The sequence below is a fragment of the Tiliqua scincoides genome, chromosome 1 (genome assembly GCF_035046505.1).
Source record: "Tiliqua scincoides isolate rTilSci1 chromosome 1, rTilSci1.hap2, whole genome shotgun sequence".
NCBI lineage: Eukaryota > Metazoa > Chordata > Lepidosauria > Squamata > Scincidae > Tiliqua > Tiliqua scincoides.
This window is the reverse complement of record NC_089821.1, coordinates 249,151,634-249,175,205: the sequence shown is the minus strand read 5'-3', so window position 1 is coordinate 249,175,205 and position 23,572 is coordinate 249,151,634. Positions and strand designations below refer to the sequence as shown.

Below are 23,572 nucleotides of genomic sequence, written 5' to 3'. Positions count from 1 at the left end.
ACTTTACTAACACCTTATTTGTTCCATGTGGTGTTGTAATAACATCTCATTGACTGTTCGAACAATCAGTCTCATTGGTCCATTTTGAATTAAAGAAATGTACTTTTTTGTTACATAAGACGGTTGCATTTTAGTTTTCTAGTTTTTTGGCCATAATAATTGATAGAATGGATATTTTTCACTCTGGATTTTTTCATTGCATTCAGCTGTATATTGCACATTGAGTGGTATATAACATGATGGCATTTTTCCTATAAACTGTGATTTTACAATTTTGGTCACTAGTGGTGTCACCCGCTCCCCCGTGTGCATCACCCCCTAGGCTTGGTACAGGTTGCACCCCCCTAGTGATACCTCTGCTTCTGGCTCTGCAGCAGTCAGGAGCTATTAGTTTGCATGCATCTGGCAGAGAATCATGTTGAACCAGTGCGTGCTGGAAACAGTGATGCACGATTACTCCCTGGAATTTGCCAGATGACTGAGAGACAAGTTTGCAGCTTCCCAGAAGTTTCAGAACTTAGCAAAACATCACGCCTTTTTGAAGAACATCCTACATGTGTTGGATATTTAGGTTATACATCCCTTATGCATCTTCTCCACAGTATACAGGTGGAGCCTATTTATCCATGTTAGTTCCGTTCCGTAACTCTGCTCGATTAACAAAAAACTCGTTGTGCTAAATTCCATAGAGTTACGCAAATACACTGCAGCCTGACACTTCCGGATGGAAGGAAACTAAGGCAGCTGTTGTCAATCCCCTCCCCTCTGCTCTGTACTCAGCCCTCCCCATTACCAGCTGCCTGGCTTCTTTCACATGGGATGCTGATCCATGTGAGTCCAGCCCTATGCATTTCCACTCAGAAGTAAGTCCTATTGTAGTCAATGGGGTTTACTCCCAGGAAAGTGTGGAGTGGATTGTAGACTAAATCTCATGCTTTACTTGGTGGGAAGGCTTGCTTGTGTCTGTGATAGCCTGCACCATGGGGGGGGGGGGGGTTTGCTTGTGTCAGTGATTGCCTGCACCATCTCAATGGGAGGGGGGAATTTGGCAAACACTCCCTGGGTTTTTTAAAGCAATCCCCTCTGTTGCTACCACACCTGCCCTGTGTGAGTGAGAGAGAGAGAGAGAGAGAATGCTCCACCTTGCTGCACGTGTTCTGGCTACATAGATTTTTGGCCCTCCCCTTCCCCTCTTCAGCCTCTTTGCTGGCTCAGGGGCTCCATGAGTCTTATTGTTCCTTTGCAAGGGGAACCTCTTCCAGGGCTCCAGGGCTATTTCCCTGCCTGGGCGAGGCAGAGCCTTTTTGCAGTGTTTTGGGCTGCCTGGAAATGGATCGAGACGACAGTGCAGGGCAAAGGAGGCAAAGGTGTGTGAGACTTTCGGTTCTCCCACCCCATTCGAGTTGAGGCAAATCTACAGATAAAAAATCAGTGGATAAATAGGCTGCACCTGTATTCAGTATTTTTCTTAGTCCTAAAATGGAATGACAATATGTGTTCCAGTCTCAAAATGAAATAGTTAAACAAGTTCTTGAGGAGAAACACTTCAGAATGGAACCCCTCGGGTCCATGATGGCCTGTCTCACCAAACAAGACTTTTTAGAATTCATCAACCCTGCCCGAAGTGTACCTACACGTTCTGATTCAAAATAACCGCAAACATTGCACTTCTGTTACAACAAATTCCACTTCCAACACAGAGTGTTTCCTTTTGTTTTTACTTCAGCCCCCAGGGGGTTCACAAAGACCCACTTAAGGATCAAAGGTATTTGTCTGATGTCAAGCTGACTAATGACTGTAAATTCAAGAGCTTGTGGTGACCTGAGACAAGAATTCTCTGTCCCCAGTTCAGACTTTGGAACATCTAAGTTTTGATCTGAACACTGCAACACAGGATGTTCCTGTCAAAGAAAAGACTGACCAAGATTTTTTTGGCTGCTGCCCCTAGCAAAGGGATTGGTTATTGCAGATAGCATGAATTTGACCCAATGTTTACTGTGACCTGGTGTGCAGGTCACTAACCTGGTGTACAGCTGTACTCGTCAGACAATCTTTCTGTCTTTCAAGATTAGATTTTGAGCTGTGCCCCTCTTCAGATGTGACTTTCTAACAGTTTTCAAGCTGGTGACTGGTTTCATCCAATGGCCCAAGGAAACAGATTGGTCAACCCTGACCATGGAAATATTGGCATGGATACAAGCCTCTTCAGCTGGGAAGCTCATATGAAGGAATTAGTGACTTAAGGTCTTGGGAGGAAGCCATGATGGGTATCAGTTGCCTGAAGCTGTGCCAGCAAGCTACTGTAGTACTTTGAGAATTCAGAGAAGTGGTGAGGGGGAAATGCATTCTCAATAGGACTGATGGGATATCTGCCAAAGCTCATATCAACTTGCAAGTGGGGGACAGGACAAGATATATATATCTATTATCTATATAAGGAAGCTTGTGACATCTTGAACTGGGAAAAGGTAACCTTCAGTCTCCAAGCGGAGCATCTCACAGGTTTGGTTAAACATGTGGTTAAGTGACTTAGGAGAACTTCAATCTAGCCATTAGTTGTTTAATTTTTCTCTGTAAACTGCTTTGTGAACTTTTTTGTTGAAAAACGGTATATAAATACTGTTAATAATAGTAATATGCTTTTACAAATTCAAACCGGAGCTGGCAGTTAAGACAGTGGATTGCTAACAGATGAGAAGATAGAAATTCTTTGTAACCTAAGAACATAAGAAGAGCCCTGCTGGATCAGGCCAAAGGCCCATCTAGTCCAGCTTCCTGTATCTCACAGTGGCCCACCAAATGCTTCAGGGAGCACACAAGACAACAGACACAACCTGCATCCCGGTGCCCTCCCCTGCATCTGGCAATCAGAGGCAGCCTGCCTCTAAAACCAAGAGCTTGCACGTATCTACTATGACTTGTAACCCATAATGAACTTTTCCTCCAGAAATTTGTCCAATCATCTCTTAAAGACATCCAGGCCAGACGCCATCACTACATCCTGTGGCAAAGAGTTCCACAAACTAATTACACACTGGGTAAAGAAATATTTTCTTCTGTCTGCCCTATTATTAATTATTATTATTATTATTAACAGTATTTATATATCGCTTTTCAACTAAAAGTTCACAAAGCGGTTTACAGAGAAAAATCAAATAACTAATGGCTCCCTTTCCCAAAAGGGCTCACAATCTAAAAAGATGCAAAAAGAACACCAGCAGACAGCCACTAGAAAAGACACCGCTGGGGTGAGGTGGGCCAGTTACTCTCCCGCTGCTAAAAAGAGGAGCACCCACTTGAAAAAGTGCCTCTTACCCAATTAGCAGGTGCCCTAACTCTGCCAACACTCAACTTTCATGGATATCCCCTGGTTCTGGTGTTATGTGAGAGGGAAAAGAGCATCTCTCTATCCACTCTGTTCATCCCCTGCATGATTTTGTATGTCTCAATCATGTTCCCCCTCAGGCGCCTCTTTTCTAGATTGAAGAGGCTATAGCCTTTTCTCATAGGGAAGGTGGCCCAGCCCAGTTATCATTTTGGTTGCTCTCTTTTGCACCTTTTCCATCTCCACTATATCCTTTTTGAGATGTGGTGACCAGAACTGGACACAATACTCCAGGTGTGTATTGTTGTGTAATACCACTGATTTGTACAACAGCATTACAATTTTAGCTGTCTTATTCTCAATGCCTTTCCTAATGATCCCAAGCATGGAATTAGCCCGCTTCACTGCTGCCACACATTGCGTCGACACTTTCATTGAGCTGTCCACAAGGACCCCAAGATCTCTCTCCTGATCTGTCACAGACAGCTCAGAACCCATTAGCCTATATGTAGTTTTGATTCTTTGCCCCAATGTGCATGACTTTACACTTACTTACATTGAAACGCATCTGCCATTTTGCTGTCTAGTCTCCCAGTTTGGAGAGATCCTTCTGGAGCTCTTCACAATCTCTTCTGGTCTTCACTACTCAGAAAAGTTTGGTGTCTTCTGCAAACTTGGCCATCTCGCTGCTTAGTCCAGCCTCCAGATCATTTATGTACAGGTGGAAAAGTACAGGTCCCAGGACAGATCCTTGGGGCACTCCACTTTCCACCTCTCTCCATTGTGAAAATTGCCCATTGACACCCACTCTCTACTTCCAGGACCTCAACCAGTTCCTAATCCAGGAGAGGACCTGCCTTCTAATTCCCTGTGGAGTTTTCTAAGCAGCCTTTGGTGAGGGACCATGTCAAACGCCTTCTGAAAGTCCAGATATATAATGTCCATGGGTTCTCCCGCATCCACATGCCTGTAGACCTTTTCAAAGAATTCTAAAAGGTTTGTGAGGCAAGAATTACCCTTACAGAAGCCATGCTGATTCTCCCTCAGCAAGTCTCGTTCGCCTGTGTGTTTTAAGATTTTATCTTTGATGAGGCATTCCACCATCTTACCTGGAACAGACGTTCGGCTGACTGGCCTATAATTACCTGGGTCCTCTCTCCTTCCCTTTTTAAAGATTGGTATGACATTTGCTATCCTCCAATCTTCTGGCTCTGTTGCCGTTTCATGGAACTAGTTGCATATTTTAATCAAGAGATCAGCAACTTCATTCTTCAATTCCTTAATAACTCGTGGGTGGATGCCATCAGGGTCTGGTGACTTACTGATCTTTAATTTGTCAATTAGGTCTGAAACATCTTCTCTCTTAACCTCTATCCGACTTAATTCCTTGGTCAGGAGGGGCTGTTCAGGTAGCGGTATCTGCCCGAGGTCTTCTGCCGTGAAGACAGATGCAAAGAACTCATTCAATTTCTCTGCCATCTCTAAGTCTCCTTTTATCTCCTCTTTCCCTCCCTCACCATCCAGAGGGCCAACCGCTTCTCTGGCAGGTTTCCTGCTTCTAACATATTTGAAGAAGCTTTTATTATTCTCCTTAATGTTTCTGGCCGTGTGCTCTGCATAGTCTTTCTTGGTCTCCCATATCTCCTTCTTACATTTCTTTTACCATTGTTTATGTTCCTTTTTATTCTCCTCATTAGGGCAAGACTTCCATTTATGGAAGGAAGCTTCCTTGCCCTTCACAGCCTCTCTAACTTGATTTGTTAGCCATGCAGGCACCCTCCTGGACTTAGTGGAGCCCTTTTTCCTTTTGTGTTATACACTTCTGCTGGGCTTCTGTTATTGTTGTTTTAAACAGCTTCCACACACTCTGGAGAGACTGGACCCTCTTTACCTTCCCTTTCAACTTCTTCCTAACTAGCCTCCTCATTTGAGGGAAGTCTGCCCTTCAGAAGTGAAGGGTTTTTGTGTTAGATTTGTTTGGCACTCTTCCCCTGACATGCATGGTAAAACTAATTGCAGCATGGTTACTGTTCCCTAATGGCTCAGTAACATTTACCTCTCTAACCAGGTCCTGAGTGTCACACAATATTAAATCCAGAGTCGCCTGTCCTCTGGTGGGCTCCATGATTAGTTGCTCTAAAGCACAGTCATTTAGCATGTCAAGAAAACCATTTTCTCTTTCATGACCAGAGCACGAATTGATCCAGTCAATCTGAGGGTAATTGAAGTCCCCCATGATTACAACCCTGTCCTTCCTTGACACCTCCCTGATCTGTTTCCTCATTTCAAGGTCCCCTTCTGGTTTCTGGTCTGGAGGACAATAGCATGCCTCCAGTATTACATTGCTCCTCGAACCTGGTAATTTAACCCACAGCCATTCTATGGTGGAGTCGGACCTGCCTTCAATCTCTACTTTGCTGGATTCCACCCCTTCTTTAACATAAATGGCCATCCCACCACCCACATGCCCTTCTCTGTCCCTCCTATAGAGTTTATAGCCCGGGATTGCAGTATCCCACTGGTTGTCCGCATTCCACCATGTTTCCGTTATGCCCACTATGTCAATGTTTTCTCTAGTCACCAGACATTCCAGCTCTCCCATCTTTGCTCAGAGGCTTCAGGCATTCGCATAAAAGCACTTGTATACGAAGTCCCCCAAGATGGGCTGCTTATTCTCTCCTTTATCCTTGCAGTCTCTCATTTTGCTGGATGGGCTATCACATTCCATCATGTTTCTGCTCCCAATTCCTGTTACTACTCTGTCCCTGCCTTATTGTTTTCTAACCTCCCCATCCTCATTCCATAGGGATGAGAAGTCCTGAACTGGATGTCCCTTGGCTCCTGTCAGTTTTCCCCCAGGGATCAGTTTAAAAGCTGCTCTGCCACCTTTTTAATATTATGCGCCAGCAGTCTGGTTCCATTCTGGTTCAAGCCTCTTGTACAAGCCCTGCTTGTTCCAAAACGTTCTCCAGTGCCTAACGAATCTAAACCCTCCTCCCTACACCACCGTCTCATCCACACATCTCTGCCTGCCTAGCTGGCCCTGTGCATGGAACCTCCTGAAGATGCTTTCAATAGCTGAAAGTGAAATGTTAGGACTAGATCACTGTGTTTTAATCTGTGGCTTAAAGACTCAAGGAACAATTTAAATTATGTTTTAAACTCTTCTAGCCATGAAAGCCTTTACTATGTTTGTAGTTGCGTTTGGGGCTTTTGAATTTGGAAAAATGGTAAGTGGGGACATGATTGTAGCAAAATTATGCATGCTGTAGAACAGTGATTTTCAACGTTTTTCATCTCATGGCACACTGACAAGATCCTAAAATTGTCAAGGTAGACCATCAGTTTTTTGGACAATTGACAAGGTGGCACACTGCTTTGTTTGGTGGAGGGCTTACATCTCCTAACAGCCCTCCTAACAAATGACCGACCCCCAAAATCCCGCAGCACACTTGCGAACCATTTGCGGCACACCAGTGTGCCACGGCATACTGGTTGAAAATTGCTGCTGTAGAGAATGGAATAGAAAAAAGTTTTCTTCCTCTCTCACAATACTAGAACCAGGGAACAACCAAAGAAACATTGGTGGGAGATTTAGTACAGACAAAAGGATGTGGTAGTTCACATAGCACATACTTTGTCTGTGCAATTCATTGCTACAGGATGCAATGGTTGCCTCTTACTTGGATTGCTTTAAAAGGGAATTGGACAAATTCATAGATGGCAGGTCTATCAATAGCTAGTAGTCATGATGACTGTGACCTAGCTGGTTGTTCAATGGCGGTATGCCTCTGATACCAGTTGCAAGAGATCTATGACAGGAGAAACATATTCCTTTCCTGCTTGTGGGCTTCCTAGAGGCAGCAGTGGAGCCATTGTGGGAAGCAGGATGCTGAACTACATGGGTCATTGACCAGTGGGTCAATTGACCAGTTGGTCATTGACCAGTGATCCACTAAGGTGTGTGCTGGTGTGGCTGTGCACCTCCCAGATGAGTTCTGCACAGAGTGAAGCTCGACAACCTGGAAGTTTGGCAATGATTTGTTGATGTCATGGCTGAACAGGTGACATTGCAATGAGTTGCAACACCATGCAGCTGCTGAAGGGGTCCATGCATCAGTGCGGACCCCTTAGGGAACAGCACCTTTGAACTGAAACAGCTGGACTTTTCTTTCATTCTTAAAATTCAGTGAAATGAAGCAGGATTTCACATTGTAGCTGATGAAATGACCAGCGCTTCTGTTTGTTTTGAACCAGTTTCAATAACTTTCTGAAGGTAGAACCAGAATAACTTTCTGAAGGTAGAACAACTATTTTTGAATATTTTTTCTTAAACTAAAATATTCCACAAGAAATTTGATTCATGGACCAAAGAAGCGAGCATAAACATGGAGTAACAATGTCATAGTTCACTTTTTTCTTTCCCAACCCTCTATAGTCAATTTTTTTTTGAATTCTTTGTTTTAAAATGATATGCAGTGGAGTGGCATCTTACACATGTTTAGCTTACACAAATTCAACTCTATGCACTTGGCAAACAGTTTAAATAGTGTGGGCGATTTGCCCGTTGTTCCACTCAATGGCATATGCCCAAAAGTGAGTGTGAGCTGATAGATATAAGCCCTTAGGGCCCAATCCTACCCAATTTTCTACTGCCAGTGCAGCTGTGCCAATGGGGTGTGCACTGTATCCTGTGGTGGGGAGGCAGTCACAGAGGCCTCCTCAAGGTAAGGGAACATTTGTTCCATTTCCTCAGGGCTGCATTGCGGCTGCACCAGTGCTTGAAATTTGGATAGGATTGGGCCTTTAGTTTGCCTTAGTTCCCATGTGCCTCCCATCATGTAATTCTAGTTGTCAAAGATGCAGTATGTATTTTTGGCATGGCACAGCCCCTAAATGCAAGCTATTTAAGGAATTGTCAAGGCTAATTTTGTTTATATACAATTTACTCATTACATGCTAACTTTAGAAACTAATCCTGTTGTAGTATGCAACTCCACTGTGCTTAATATTTTTCATATGGTTTTCACACAGTTTTCAATGCTATACACATACAGTTCTGCTGTCTGCATGCAAATGATAACACACTTAATAAAAATGTCAGCCATTTTAGTTATTTTATTTAAATTTAGATACTGGCTGATGTAAAAAGGCAACTGACAAGAGAAGAAGAATATTCTCCAATATTTGAAATAGATATATGTCTGAGAATACCATTTGAAAAGGAGTATGTTGAAAAACAAATCCAAGAAAATGGTTCGGAATCCTTTGTGACCTCAGATGATTCCATACCAGAAACCCTATTAGAAGTTTTAGGAAAAGATGAAGATTTTCAAAATTTACTTCAGGCTGCCAAGAAGAGGAAAGGTAAGGAACAATCAGAAAATATTACACATATTCATCAGTAAAGAAAAAAGTAGGGGTTTGGATAAGCTTAATAAAATTAACGTCTATATAAAAACAGGTACATAACAAGTTCACATCAGATACTTCACCAACTGTTGGCTCTGTGAAGGGTTTGACGTCTAGAGCTATTATGCTATTTGTACTGTCTCTCAAGTTGCATCATGGCTAAACTGTCTAATGCTGCTGTAAGCCTTCCCTCCCAGCAGGAGCAGAGAGGGCAGTTGTGAGAGAGGTTGGCTCCCCAGAGATCCAAACTTATTCCTGTGAGCTGTCAGCAGGTGCCATGGACAGAACCCCTATATGCCTCAGAGTTTGAGATGATGAGGGAGTTGAAACTTTCCTGGAGCCTTCTCCACTGGCCATGGGTGATTCTTCTCCAGGCCTGACTGGTGCTTTCTGCCACTAGCTGAAAGGCCTTCAGGCCCTCAGGCAGCCCTTTACCAGCCCTCATCATCAACCTGAAGAGCTCCTTTTGAAGCTCTTGGCATCTCTGAGCTCTCCACCCCTTCACAACCCCTTGGTAGCCCGTCCCTCCAAGTTCTCCCCCTTGTGGTTCATTCTCAGATCCCGATGGCACCTCCCTGGCCATCAAGATGAGGACCCCACCACGTGGTGCCCAAACCCTGGCCCAGGGACTCCTAATCAGGCCCATGGGGAGCCCCTAGTCTCCAATAAGCCTCTGGCCCTCCAGAGACTTGCTGGAGCCTGAGCTGGCCTGACGCAGCTGCTCTCAGCGTGAGGGTGAAAGTTCAACCTCTCGCGTGAGCTGAGGGATGAAGGCTCCCTTCACTATGTGCTGTTTCATGTCTGTGATGCAGCAGTGGCAGCGAAGGAGAGGCCGGCCTGGCTTTGTGTAAGGCCTTGAGCTACTTCATGACCATTCATTCATTCATATAAGTTCTATCTCTAATATATTCATATTTAATTGTAAATTTACAATTCACTCCCGGATTGGCCTTTTCAGCCACACTAGACGCTGTGCCAGAACCACCTTTCAGAGCGCGATACCATAGTCTTTCGAGACTGAAGGTTGCCAATACTTTATGTAAATTTGAAATGGAAATTAATTCTTTTTTTCTTATCCCCCAACACAGTGAAAGAGAGATGGTGGGGCCCTCCTGCCAAAAAGTTTGGACACCCCTGATATAGAACATTACAGACTAAATAATGATATATTGCAATCCATACCCTTTAGCACCTCTAAATTTCACTACCAGCTTCTAATATAGTCAGTTTGGAGGGGAAAATGATTAACCTGAAAAAAGACAAATTATGGGATTGTCAGTCATCATCCCTTACTTTAACTCATCCCTCAAATTTCCTTAGGGAACTGGTGAAGATGTAATTCTTCCAGGTTTTATATGTAGCTACTCTGCTACAGACAACTCAAAACTTTGGTATCTGAACTAAGGGCCCAATCCTATCCAATTTTCCAGTGCCAGTGTAGCCGTGCCAATGGGGCATGCACTGTATCTTGTGGTAGGGAGGCAGTCACAGAGGCCTCCTTAAGGTATGGGAACATTTGTTCCTTTACCTCAGGGACAGGGTCTCTGAGAGGAATTTTATCAGGGGGTACAAAGTTTCTTTTGGGCACCTTTGCAAAGGGGGAGGGGTGAAACAGAGTGGGGGAGGGTGGTGATGGGCAAGCAGAATAGGGGCAAGGAGGGGCAAAGCAGGGTGAGGGGAGGGTAGAGACAGCTGGAAAAGTCTTTGGAGTCCAGGTCTACCCACCAATGTGGCATCAGTAGTGTCCCCAGCAGATGGGAAAATGTCAGATCCCAGAAATTTCTGGGCCACCTCCTTTTGACCCTGGGCCTGGATACAAATTACCCTCTTTACCCCCCCCAGGCCCTGCTCGGGGCTGCATTGCAGCTGCACTGGTGCTAGAAAGTTGGATAGGATTGGGCCCTAAATCTGTGTACCTAGCACTTCATCTACAGGCAGTAAAAAGCCTTCACACTGAGCAATTCTTTTGACTAAACTTTATTTTGTGGTCAATCTGGAACCTCAGGGTTTCCTTGGTCTCCATACAGGTCGCTTAGTCATGTTCCAACCAATGACAGACCGCATATATGACAGTCTGTTGCTGCACTGCAGTAAGGCAATGTGCAATGCAATCCTATCTTGCGCTGGAAAAGGTAGGCCAGGAAGCTTGCACTGCATCCAGCGCAAGATTGGGGTCAGAATTGGCTCAGCCAAAGGCAAGGAGAGACTCTTCCCCTTACCCCCGGGTAAACCACCATAGCACCAATGGGTCTCCTCAGACCTGCGCCACCTCAGGAGGCAACATTCCCTCCCTGTTGCCGATGCAACCTTTCCTCCCGGTCAGTGTGGAGGCTAGATGCAGCCTCCATGTGTTGCAAGGTGAAATGCAAAGTCCGCAGCAAACTTCAAAAACAAACTTTAAAAGTAAAGTTGAAAACAAACTTGGTAGGCAAGAATGGTGATCATCTGCAAGCTTTTATTTTGTTGCCAGCAACGGGTCTCTCAGGGACTCCTTGTCCAAAGTGGGGAGCAATGAGAGCTATGTGGGAACTCTCTGTGCCTCCAGAGAATAGCAATGTTTCAATGTGAATCCTTGGTTTATATAGGATTCTGGCTCCTTCGTTTGAAAAATCTCACTGTCATTGGCTGGGGGTTCATGACATCAGAAATGGAAACTTTCTTAAGATTGGTTACAAGATTACAAGCATGTGATTGGTCAGTCTCAAGTTACAATTTCCAACAACCACTAGATGGCACTGTTTACCCATTTATTACAGGACTAGTTTGAATTCTTCTCTATCAAACAATGTAAACTCTCTATAAACTAAACTTTTGGTTTTCTATCATTCTCAGTATGTATATAAACTTAATTTGATACCAAACAAACTGAATTCTTCCTGCAAACAAGGATTTTTAAGAGACTTTCTCTTTGTTAGATCCTGCTTTCTTTGTTAACTTAAGAGTTCAGACAGAGTTTCTCTGGAATGTCTTTGTTAATCAGGGCTTCTAATGATACTTTCCAGATCAGGAGACACTCTTAGGAATGCTCTTGCTTATCTGTTCTTGTCCAGCTGATTTGTAGGTGTTTTGTATCTACCAAACACTATCTCTGTCTGTCAAACAAACTGTCCTTTACATTAAACTTCTACTGAACCCAACTATCTGCTCCTTGGTGCCAGGGGAAAGACATAAATTTTCTGATTACTCCCTAATTCTCTGTATGGTGTTTCTTATCTGGTTGACAGGCATGATATAGGGTTGAAAGTGCTTTTTGCTTAGATAAAGGTCTTATCTGTAAACTGTAACTTCTCTAGAGTCTTCCTAATTAATTCACTTCAGGCATCTGCCTGTTCAAGGTCCATATCTGTGAGCTGCCTGCTTGACAGATTACTTCTGTCAGGGTTGTATCTGAATTATAACTTTCAAACTTGTGACTTCAAGCTCCCCTCAATAGTTTTCCTCTCTCTGTGCATTTTGATCTAACTATTTTTAACAGCTAAAATTCACTCTTCCTTATACATTGCTAATCCCACTCTACATTAACCTACATGCTAGCTTCTATTTGGCATTTAAATTAACCTTTGGTGTGTGGTTTTAGCAGCTTCCAGATACCTTCTTCTGTTAATTTACAACTCTAGGCACTTCTCATTACACATTAAGAGTGCACAGTAGCTTGTCAGTAGCAGGATCTGTAGCATTTTCCCAAATGTAGTCACACACACCATGATGTTGCTTTTTGGTAGAATGCATATACAAGACTTCTGACATGAAACTTCTAATAGCTATGCACATTTTGGTTTTTAAAGGAAGCTTATTTAAACCCTAAATTGCTCTTTATTCAGAAGCTGGCATTCAAGTTTGAAAGAGTATTTTAAAATAAACCTACTCTGTTCAGCCTAGCTTCATCCATCACTCTGACAGCTGGTAATTCCAGTCTCCTCTTATCTGATGCTCTAGCAATAAAACATCTCCTGATTTACGACCTGTGCTAGCCTGCACTTTTTAAACTTATTCAGAGAGGGTGAAATGGAGTTCATATGTTTAAGCATTGCTAGACATAATTTTCTATTTCTTAATCCATATAAGCATTACATTTTGTTCTAAACTGATTCACTCATAAATGACTTGGGTGCTCTCTGGCAACTTTGTCTCTATAAAAGAGCAGGAGGGAATGTATTTCTCCCCAAAATCTCCCTTGAGTTATCTGCTTGGAAAACAGAGGAGACATTCCTCTGCTATTTCAGTAAAACTGCTAATTAGCCTGCACTTGTAATTTCAGACTTCTTCAGACTCAGAGATGGATTTAGCTGGCTTGTGGGCATGCTAAACACATATAGGCTTTTTAAACATTTGAACAAAACATATAAACTATAATGTGTGAGCATGGCATTACATTTGCTTTCATTGAACATTTGGTCTGTTAACATTTGTTTGTGTTTGGCTTTTACCAGCCTGCATCACATGGGCCGGTGCACATCCCTGCACTGGCCCAGCCGACGCACAAGGAGGTGTAAACATGCTTTACAGCATGTTTGCTACCCTCCTGGGCCAGCGCAAGCGACTTGCGCCAGCCTAACCAATCGTTAAGATTGTGCCCTTAAACTCTTCACCTTGATGTAGTTGGTGTCCTTAGGAGGCCTTAGAGGCCTCCTCCAGGTCACACTGGGCCTCCGTGGGCCTTAGAATGACCTGCACAAGCCTCCAGAAGCTACTTCCAATTTTTGGAAAACTACTTCTGGTTTGCTTCCAAAAATCAGAAGTAGCTTCCGATCACTTTTGCAGACTGTTGAGGCCTGTTTAGGCCTAGCATGACCTAGGGGACACCACCAAGGTGAAGAGTTTGGAATGAACCTTCTGTAACTTTTCACAATTACCACATGGAGAGTTTAGTCATCCACAAACTTAACCACCTTGCTGTTTACCCCCAACTTCAGTCATTTATGCACAAATTGAAAAGCACTGATCTCAAGACTGATCCCTGAGACATACAGCTTTTTACCTTTCTCCAAAGTGAACATTGCCCATTTACACCCTCTTTGGTTCCTGGTCTTCAACCAGTTTGTAATCCATAAGAGAACTCTTAGTCCTTGACTGTAGAGTTTTTTCAGGACTCTTTGGTGAGGGACTATGTGAAACACCTTCTGAAGGGATTGAATTAGAGAAATGCTGCAAAGGATAAGGTGGAGATTGCCCTTTTGTTTTCTGCACTGTTTTTCTGACCTAGACTATCTTCCTAAAGCTGCACTTTACCCCATGGTAGAACACTTATGTTTACCATATAAATTCCTGAATAATTATCCCTATAGAGTTAGTCTTGCGGGGACTGTACAGTTTAGGTCAAGTAACAATGTGTGTGTGGTGGGGGGAGGGTTCTGATCTGATCTCCTCCTCCCAGTTGCTTTGAAAATTATATTTTCAGTTGTTTGCTATTACGGGACTTCAGTAGATTTTATTTAGTGGTTTTTAAAATATTAATTAAAAGAAAAATTACAAGAAAATGTTGCCTGGTATGATAAGATATAAATAAGAATGGAGAAGCCATTTAATTTAGTGTGGTGCTTTTTTCTATTCTAGGCACACAATTAACCTCTGACTCTAGTACTAAAAAGCTAAAATATGAAAGGTATGTATAATTTTATTTATTTTATGTAAGAAATTTATATCCCACCTTTCTCATGCTGAAGCAAATGCCCAAAGTGGCTTACAAAGTTTTATAATAAATTACAAAGAATCACAACATGAAAAAAAAAATATCAAAGCATTAAAACATTAATTTTAACATTACATATTGAAACATAAACCAAAACTGAGCAAAATGTAACAAATATCATTGGGCCAATGGGGAACAAATTAGTCCAGGGAAGCAATATCATGTCACAAAAGTATTTCAGAGGCACAGAGGGCAATTATCCACTCAGCAACCAAATGCAAGACGAAACAGGTGTGTTTTGAGTAGTGGCGTAGCTAATGATCATGTAGCCCTGTGTCAAGCTCAAGATGTTGCCCTGGAAGTGATGTCACAACCGGAAGTGATGTCACACCTGGGCTTTTTAAAAAGTGAAACTTGGGAGGAATCCACCTCCTCCGCCCTGCAGCTCGCCACCCACTAGTCACTGATTATTCTTGTTGTGAATGGATAGTTGTTTTATCTTGTGTGTGTGTGTGTGTGTGTGTGTGTGTGTGTGTGTGTGTGTGTGAGTGAGAGAGAGAGAGAGAGAGAGAGAGAGTTTCTTTATAGAAAATACCATTCACATCTATAGGTTGTCTGAAGTCTGAAGTAATTTTGCCAACACAAAGGAAATGTATTGTTCCCCTTTTCTAGAACTTCAGAATTCTCCACAGATATATATCTAGTTCCTAACAGAAGAGAGTTTTCAACACAGTTAAAAGGAATTTTGGATGGATTAGAAAACACTCTTGGTAAGTAGTCCTTTTAAGCCATGAGCTGACGGTAATTATTGCTTCTTCATTAATATTTCTTTGGAACTGATTTATGAAATATTGAACAAGATGATGCTGTCATGGTTCACCTGGAACCCAGGTTAGAAACCAATGATTAGCTATTATGGGCAGTGCTTTTTAAAAACACATGTAATGTGCATATGAGGGGGAAGTAATCATATGCAGTGATTCTGACGACCCATCGTTTGTCCATTCGTCTGATCTGAGATGGCCAAGAGCCCCCTCTCTCCGGCTGCTCCTGCCTTCTTCTGGTTCCTCTCCCCCAGCCTTGTTCAACTTTCCTTGTCCCATCAACCCCAGCCCCCTCCTCCTGGAACCACCTACTCTTCTCCCACTGCTTTTGCTGCTATAGTACTTCTGAATGCTGGCTTCCAGATCAGGCCACAAGGTCTGAAGCAGCAGAAAAAAAATAAGCAAGCATAAACAGAAAACCAAGTAGTAGGCACAAAAATCGCAAGTCTTTGTGACTCAAGTATATAAGAGACATTTCCAAGTCACTGTCACAAGTCAGTGACATCTATGATTCAAGTTGTCACAAATCATGGAAAATACACTCAAGTATAGTTTTCAGGACTCGAGTTTCCATCCCTACTTATATGCCTCCAAGAGTTGGGGGGAATTTCAAACATGTGAATGGCGTTTACAGAAATGAACTGAAATAATATATCTGTAATTGTCATAAATATTCCTGGTTATCTATGCTCCCAAAGTGATTTTTGCTGATTTAAAATAGCTAAAGCGCCTAGGACAAGTTGTGGAATTGTATGGATTGTACAAGTTTTGTTCTGCATTACTCTATAATTCCTAAATGTTTATATACTTTTGAATTATCTCTCATTAGATCAGGTTGTGCCATTTTCTCAAGATGCTCGACTATCTATCTTCATTGTTCAGTCTTTACATGAAGTAATGCAGCCGTATGAGACTTATGTTGATCCTGAACGAGAACAGTATTTAGCAAGATGGCCAAACTATGATCTCATTCTAGGAACAGATCCTGTTTACCAAAGCAATGTATGTGTAAGAATAACATTTGGATGCCAAGGGTGTAGTTTTTTTAAAAAAAGCAACCATGATGGTGGGCCTGGCCAGGGATCCCCCCTCCATATATATGTCTTGGCTGATAGGCACAATACCACAGCATTCATTGTTGAAGTGGAGATCCATAACAAAAATTGCGCTGTATCCCCATCCTGTAATAAACCTGTTCAGCATTCCAGCCAGCCTGAAATAGGAGCCCTGCTGCCTTGTTTGCAATTCATGAGGAATCATACATTGCAAGCAATGAAGTGCCCAGGTTCACGGGTGGCAGCCAGCCCCAAACCTGAGCCCTTGAATGCTAGGTAGTAGTGGGAAAGACGTTTCCTGAGAGTGAAGGAAAAGTGTTCTTTTTTCCTTCTGTTGTCCTGAAACTTCCCCATGTACATCATGTGGAATTTTTCATTAACATCATGAGATGCATTTCCTTTCTTCCTCACTTGAATCCATAATGTGCATTTTCCTTTCTTCCCCATAGGAATCCACCCATCCAGGGTATAGATTTCAGGTCTTTAGGGGTTTGAGTGGGCTAACTTTCTCTGTCTCCCACTTTATTCCCCCTCCCTTTTTCCCCAATGTATTCCTCAACATTCCAGAATTAGAGCAATTTTAAAATTTAAATATTATTTGTTGCAACTTTAACTCTGCAGATGCTGGCTCTTCTGAATCTTCAAAGTTGTTCATTGGCCCAAGTAGAATGTTACAGCAGAGACTTTATGAAATATTGCATTATGGTAGATAAAGCCAAAAATATGACTAATAAGATATCAGTACTAAAAAGAAAGATGTCTACACATGAATTCAGACACATCTTGGAGAATTATACATCTGATATAACAGATATAGTATGCATGATTACTGAAAGACGCATTCGTATGTTCAAAGTCAAAAGTTTTAACTATCAAACAGACTGCCTACCATATTTTGAAGAGCTGCTTAGTGTGATTCATTCATGCTTTTATGCAGTTATAGAAGCAAAGAATGTCTATCTTGTAGAAGTAAGTGTATCAAATTTTTTTTTCATTCACAGAGCTGCATAAACATACATTATGTGGGAAACATTATTGCCAGTATTGGGGGAAAATGCTATGGTGTAACTGTGCTGATTATAAGACAGAGCAGAAGTTTATACATTTATATATTTATAATTATATTTATATATTTATAAATGACTTTGTCTATACTAGTGTATACCAGTGTTTCTCAAACTGTGGGTCGGGACATTGGTCACAAGCCAATTTCAGGTGGGCTCCCCTTCATTTCAATATTTTATTTTTAATATATTAGACTTAATGCTACCTTGGTATGTGACTGCATTTGGGGAAATGTTGCAGACCTGTACTTTTAACAAGCTACTATGTATATTCTTTTAACAATGATAGCCAATGAGACTTACTCCTGGGTAAGTGTGGGTAGGATTGCAGTTTAGGATTGTTAAAAATTTTCCTGCTTGATGATGTCACTTCCAGTGGGTCCTAACATTCTTATTCTAAAAAGTGGGTCCCGGTGCTAACTGTGTGAGAACCACTGGTCTATAAAATTATTATTATGAAAAGAGTATCTTATACGCAACCTTGTCATCCATCCCCCATCTCCTAACCTCAGGGGTATTGAGGACTCAAGTAGATCTCACAGGATAGTCCCAGCCCTAATCTACATGTCTTAAGGAAACTTGCCAAATGGTGACGGCTGTTTTGGAGTTGCTTGGTTGGGAGCACTTTGCTAGTATAGATGAAGGAGAATTGTTTTAATATATTGTTTTTATTTATTAAATACATAAATAAAATATTTGTAATATATATTTCCTTCCAAATTGGTGAATGTTATCTTCCAGATTGGTGAGATTCAACAAATTATTGCAGGATGCTAAAGTGGCAGGATGGGCAAAGAGATGTCCAGAATGGGCAGCCAACCAGAATATTGTTTTCCAAGGTTTTCAAGAATTTGAATGATGGTTCAGAATTAGATTAATAGTGACCATGCTTCTGTTTGATGCACCAGCACTTGGGTGTAATGAGCAGAACTGAATTGTTGGAAGCAGCATTGTAGGCTATCTAGTCCAATCCCTAGCTATCACTGCAGTAAATTGATCTAAAAGTCAATGGAAACTTTTTCCCCATTAAAAATAGTATACCAACCAGGGACTGTGGTTGAGATGGAAATGGTAGTGCAAGCAAAATCTTAAAGTCATTTCCCCTGTTTTGTGGCCCTCCTATATGATATTTACTCCCCCCCCCCCAAAAAAACCCCCAAAGGGCCGCATTATGGATTTATTGTGATGTGTAATATGACCCTTAGTATCCCACATCAACTTCAAGTTGGTGGTGTTCTGAGTTACCAGATGTGCCCTAAGACACATGTAATAGCATGCTCATATGAGAACCAGATATGCACAGGGACCTTTTGCGCTTCACTTGTGGCACACCCCAAGGAACTTGGCATTCAACAGTGATGAGAGACCTGGAGATACAGGTGCATCTCATAATATTTATTGTGTATTATTAATGTACAGGAAGAGAGAGGGAAAATCCAGACCAAAATAATTGTTGGTAGGTAAATTACAGAAAAAAACCCAACTTCCTGAAAAAGGATTGGAACAGCGACATGCATGGAACAAGGGGAAAAGAGAAGGAGGGAAATAGGATATGGGCAGGGGGATGTTTGTGCATCTGTAAATGGGGAGATTAGCCCGGCAGTAGGAAAACAGGAGGAAAAATAGAGAATTCAGGGTGCATGAAGGCAAAGGAATGGAGGGCTAAGTTAAAGGGGGATCTGAACAGAGATGTGCAAGGCTCTATTATGGAGGTGGGTCTCAGATGGCAACATGGACCTAATTAATTAAGCAAAAACTACATAACACTCTTAACCAATACTAGTCCCTCTGAGACAGTGGGATTGGACTGAATCAGTGGTGTCAGATGGTAAGACTACCTAGGCACATGCCATGCTCCCTGAAGGGCCTAACCGCTACCCATGCTGCCATGAGACTCAAAGACTCAGATTTCACTCAGCCTCAAATAGTGTTGATCCAAACCATGGGGGGGGGGGAGAAGTTGGAGTGACAGAACACATGCACACCAAAAGGGCCCAGGACGTGATCATGCACCAAAAAACTCTAGTGTCAGTCTTGAGATTGAATTACACCCCACAGATTCTAGAACACTGAGGGACATTGATTGTCTGATCTATCTCTGACTTTCTAAATTGGTGAGATAGCAGATTTACTAAAATTAGGGCGCAAACCAAACCTGCCCTGGAGCAGGCATGCCAGGTGGCTTGCGCTGCATCCAATACAGGTTCGTTGGCTGCAGCAGTTCAGCCAGGGCAAGGGGAAGCTCTTCCCCTTACCCCTGGATAAGGGCTGTTTGTCCCAATGGCTCTCCTTGGACCTGCGCCACCTCTGGAGGTGGCGCAAGTCCAAGGAGAGCGGCTTGAAGCTGCTCCATTCTCTGTGGGGATGGGGGTTGGGATACGGCATAACTGCCAGGTCCCAGCCTGCCCCCAGCTCCCTGCATGCCTGTCCCCAGGGCTGCCCATTGCCTGCCCTCCCCCCACCCAGAAACCCCCCTCCTGCCTCCTCCCCACCCCCCATGCCTACTTTGCCACTTGTGTCAGCGCAGGTATGCTGACACAAGCAGCGGCGAGAAAGCCACTGTGGAGGCTTCTGGAGGCCTCTGCGTGTCGGTGCATCTACATGCGCCGACGTGGCTTCCTCCCACGGAGGCGCAAACGTGTTTTACGGCACGTTTGCGACCCTCCCGGGGGACTTATGCCGGCTTATGTGCCGGTTAGGATTCTGCCCTCTGTGACATTGTGATTTCCATATGTCCTTTGTTATGTACCACTGAAAGCCCCTTTTACTGTTTACGAAAAGCCTGTTAACATAAAGTCACCTGTTCTGGGTGGGGTGGCAATCCCTTTGCAAAGTCAGGTTCACAGCTCTGGAGGTTCTTCTGGAGTCACTGTAGCTTCTGGATTGCCAGGAGGTGATAGTGGGCAGGGAAGCCTTTGCCCAGCTTTAGCTGGTGCATTGGCTACAGCAATACCTAAGTTGTTCTAGACATAACAGTGATAGTCCATGCCCTGGTGATATCAGAATTTTTACCTAAAACATGCTTGGTGTGGGGCTGCCTTGAGGGCAGTCTAGAAGTTGCAATTAGTACAAAATGCAGCAGCCCATATAGTTATGGGGGTTCAGTGTTTCTTTTGTACTGCTGCTCCACTGACTACACTTGGTTGCTGGCTTGTTTCTGGGCACAATTCAGGGTGTTGGTTTTGACCTTGGAAGCTCTTTATGGCTTGGAACCAGGGCAACTGAGGTATTGCATTCTTCCACATGTATTGGCTTGCCCCCTGAAATTATCTGCTTTGTGTGCTGCCCCTTACTAAGGCCAGGGTGGCAACAACATGCTGCTCTTTTTTGAATGTTGTTGTGTAAGTGCTGTATGTTGTTGTTTTATTGTCATTTTACTATTTATATTGTAAACTTCTTGGGTGCCCCATTGGTAGGGGTAAAGGTGGGGTAAAAATAGTTTAAATTATATAAAACACAAAGCAGTAGAAGCAATCAAAGATACAAAGTACAACAATAAAACCAATATAAAAGCAATAGCAAAATTCAGTAAAAGCATTATAAAATAACTAGGATGAATGAATATAAAAACTTAGTAGTATAGGTTCACAGATATAATAATAGGCCTGATCAAAAATACAATTTGGGTTGGTGTTTGAAAAGCATAAGACAGGGATCTTCCAGGGGTCATAATTCTACTGTTATGGCACTGCCACTGAAAAAGTCTATAATGCCTGCTACATTAGTCCAAACGAAATTATTCATCAATACAAAAATCATATTTATTAATCTACTAATTAATAATTAAACTAAACAATATTTTTTCTCTAAAATTATCTATCCAATCATAAAAAGGTTTCAATTTTTATTTATACTCCCTTCTTGTCACTAAACTAATATTTAAAATAAAATTTTTCTTATCTAATTCTTAGTTTCTAATGTCACATTTAAGAGGAATATCTCCAGTTGAAATGGTAATACACACTTCAATATCTCTTATAACCTGTTGTATACAATTTTCCAAAATTTCTTTACTTTTTTGCCTATCCACCACATATAATAAAAAATTCCCTCAATTCTTTACTCATCCCACATTTGTTTGATGACCCAGGGTACACTTTTACTATTTTTTCTAAAATAAAAATACCATCTATAAATTATTTTATATAACTTCTCTTTTAAAGAATAACTCTTTTATATCTTACTAACACTTTAGTTTCTGCAATATTTGTATTCCAAGTTTCCATTTACATCCACTTTGATTTAATATAATTAATAGAATACTCTTCATTTCTAAAAAAAAGTTTGGTCCATTAATATCTACGAAAGAAAAAAAAAGTTCTACTTGTTGTTCAGCCATTTTAACTTTGTCTTAGTGCTTGCTTTGTTCTCTGTCTTGTTGGTGTTTTCCTTCTTGCTCCTCCTACTACTCCTTCCATTTCTTCTTAAATTTCTTAACCCCTCTCTTTTTTCCTTTCTTTTTCTTCATTCTGTTGTTTTTAGGTTTAATCCAAAAATTATTCTTCTTCTTGAGACAGTGTGCTCCCTGAACGTTCCCCTTTTTTCTTCCTTAAAACTCTTAATTCTTATAGTGACGGTTGCTTTTTCCGTCTCCTGTCTCATTTCAGGATACTCTACTTCTTTAGTTTCATCTGACATTTGATCCATTCTTTTTTCTTGTCTGTTATTTGTAATCTGTTCCTGCATGCTTATCAGAGAGGACTTTGTTTGCTTCATTTGCTCAGATAATTCTCTGACCTGTTGCTCCATTTCACTTCTAAAATCCATTAAGAAATCCATTAATAAGGACTGGCTTTTACTAACATCCTTTGAATTTTTAAATGCCATTTTTGTCAATATCAAATCCAACCACTTCTTGTAGGGCTAATTTCCAATTTTGTATCCAAAAGGGATAAGTCAGTATTCCACGTCCAGTCAATAACAATGTCAAATCAGTCAAACAATTAAAGAGTCATCCAAATCTTTATCTTGCATCCCTTCTTCCAAAAAGTGTGGATAAGTAATCCAGGTCAATAACACTGTCAAATTAGGTTAGTATGCCTTTAAATGACCAGGCTTCTTGCTAGGAAAGCGAAAGTAAAATTTTATTGAAAATTTTATTTCAAGCCGTTGAAAAATAATTGTTCATTTCTTTTCGATGCATACCATTAAGCAAAGTAATCTTATATTTGCTCCAGCAGGGGTTTCTTAAGCTCCAGATTTGCTCATTTCCCCTCTGGGTGGCTACCACCCAACGTAAATAATCTTAAAGTTATCTTTTCCTCCTTCCAACCTCTTGATTGTAGTTCTTGTTATAGCCTTTAAGCCAAGGTTACTCACATTTTTAAAGCTTTTTTCGCTGTCATGTTGTTGTATCTAGGCTGTGGGAGGTGGAGTTCTCAGCTTTCCAGATCGTCTCCAAGATGGCAACCAGGATACAATGTGATTCAGCACAGAGCAAACGGGGAGAAATCTTTGAAATTGCCAGTTTCAAAAGACTCCCCCGTTCAAGCTCTCAGCTCTTCGTACCATCTTCTTGGCAACAAAGCATGCCTGAGTTGTTGAAGCACATGAAAAACACATCTATTTAGCAGTCCCCCCGGGAGCCCTCCGAGGTTCACTGCTACTTCGCTGAGTGTTGGCTCCGCCCCCCAATAGAGAATTCTTTGAGGGCCAAACTATGTATTACATTAAGCATGCTGTTAGAGCTGGCATGCTTGTTTCTTTTTCTAAATAGGGGCCATGGGGGGATCTACATTGATACCATTGCAGGGTTTCCCCCCCAAGCCCTAATCATTCTTCTCATCTGTATCCCTCCCCCTCCCCCCTTTTTTAGATTTTACCTGAGAAAAACACTTAATGGCATACCTGGGGGGGCAAGGGGGACAAATGCCCTGGTGCCAGGCTGGTGGGCAGTGCCATGATGCCATCCACCCCCCCCCACAGTGCCCCCCTCTTGCCACCCAGGACCTTTCACCCAGAGGTATTCTGAGGGCTAGGGAAGCCATGCTGCCTCCCCGACCCTCCAAAGGCCTTGGAGGGCCAAAAAAAATCACTTCTAGGTTGATGGAGGAAACCAGAAGTTATGTTTCTAAACCCTTAGAAGGCCAGGGAGGCCTTTGGACAGTCAGAGAAGGTGTGCACTGCCTTCCTGGGCCTCCGGAAAGGAGGCAGGGGGTGGCACCAGTTCAGTTGTTGGCGGGGATGGCAGCCTTCAGTCTTGGCCCCAGGTGGTACTGGGGCCATGATCATCACTCCACTTAGTGGTGCCATGAGAAATTCCT

General features: G+C 42.3%; 1 protein-coding gene across 1 annotated transcript in view; it reads left to right on the top strand.

Moving 5' to 3' along the window:
* The window catches only part of DNAH14 (dynein axonemal heavy chain 14), a 283,703-nt gene that overhangs the window by 33,311 nt on the left and 226,820 nt on the right, over positions 1 to 23,572 (top strand). The window contains 7 exon segments of the mRNA XM_066623355.1: positions 1,727 to 1,797; positions 6,497 to 6,555; positions 8,458 to 8,692; positions 14,291 to 14,339; positions 15,039 to 15,136; positions 16,020 to 16,192; positions 16,867 to 17,214. Coding sequence (XP_066479452.1) covers positions 1,727 to 1,797; positions 6,497 to 6,555; positions 8,458 to 8,692; positions 14,291 to 14,339; positions 15,039 to 15,136; positions 16,020 to 16,192; positions 16,867 to 17,214 — 1,033 coding nt within the window.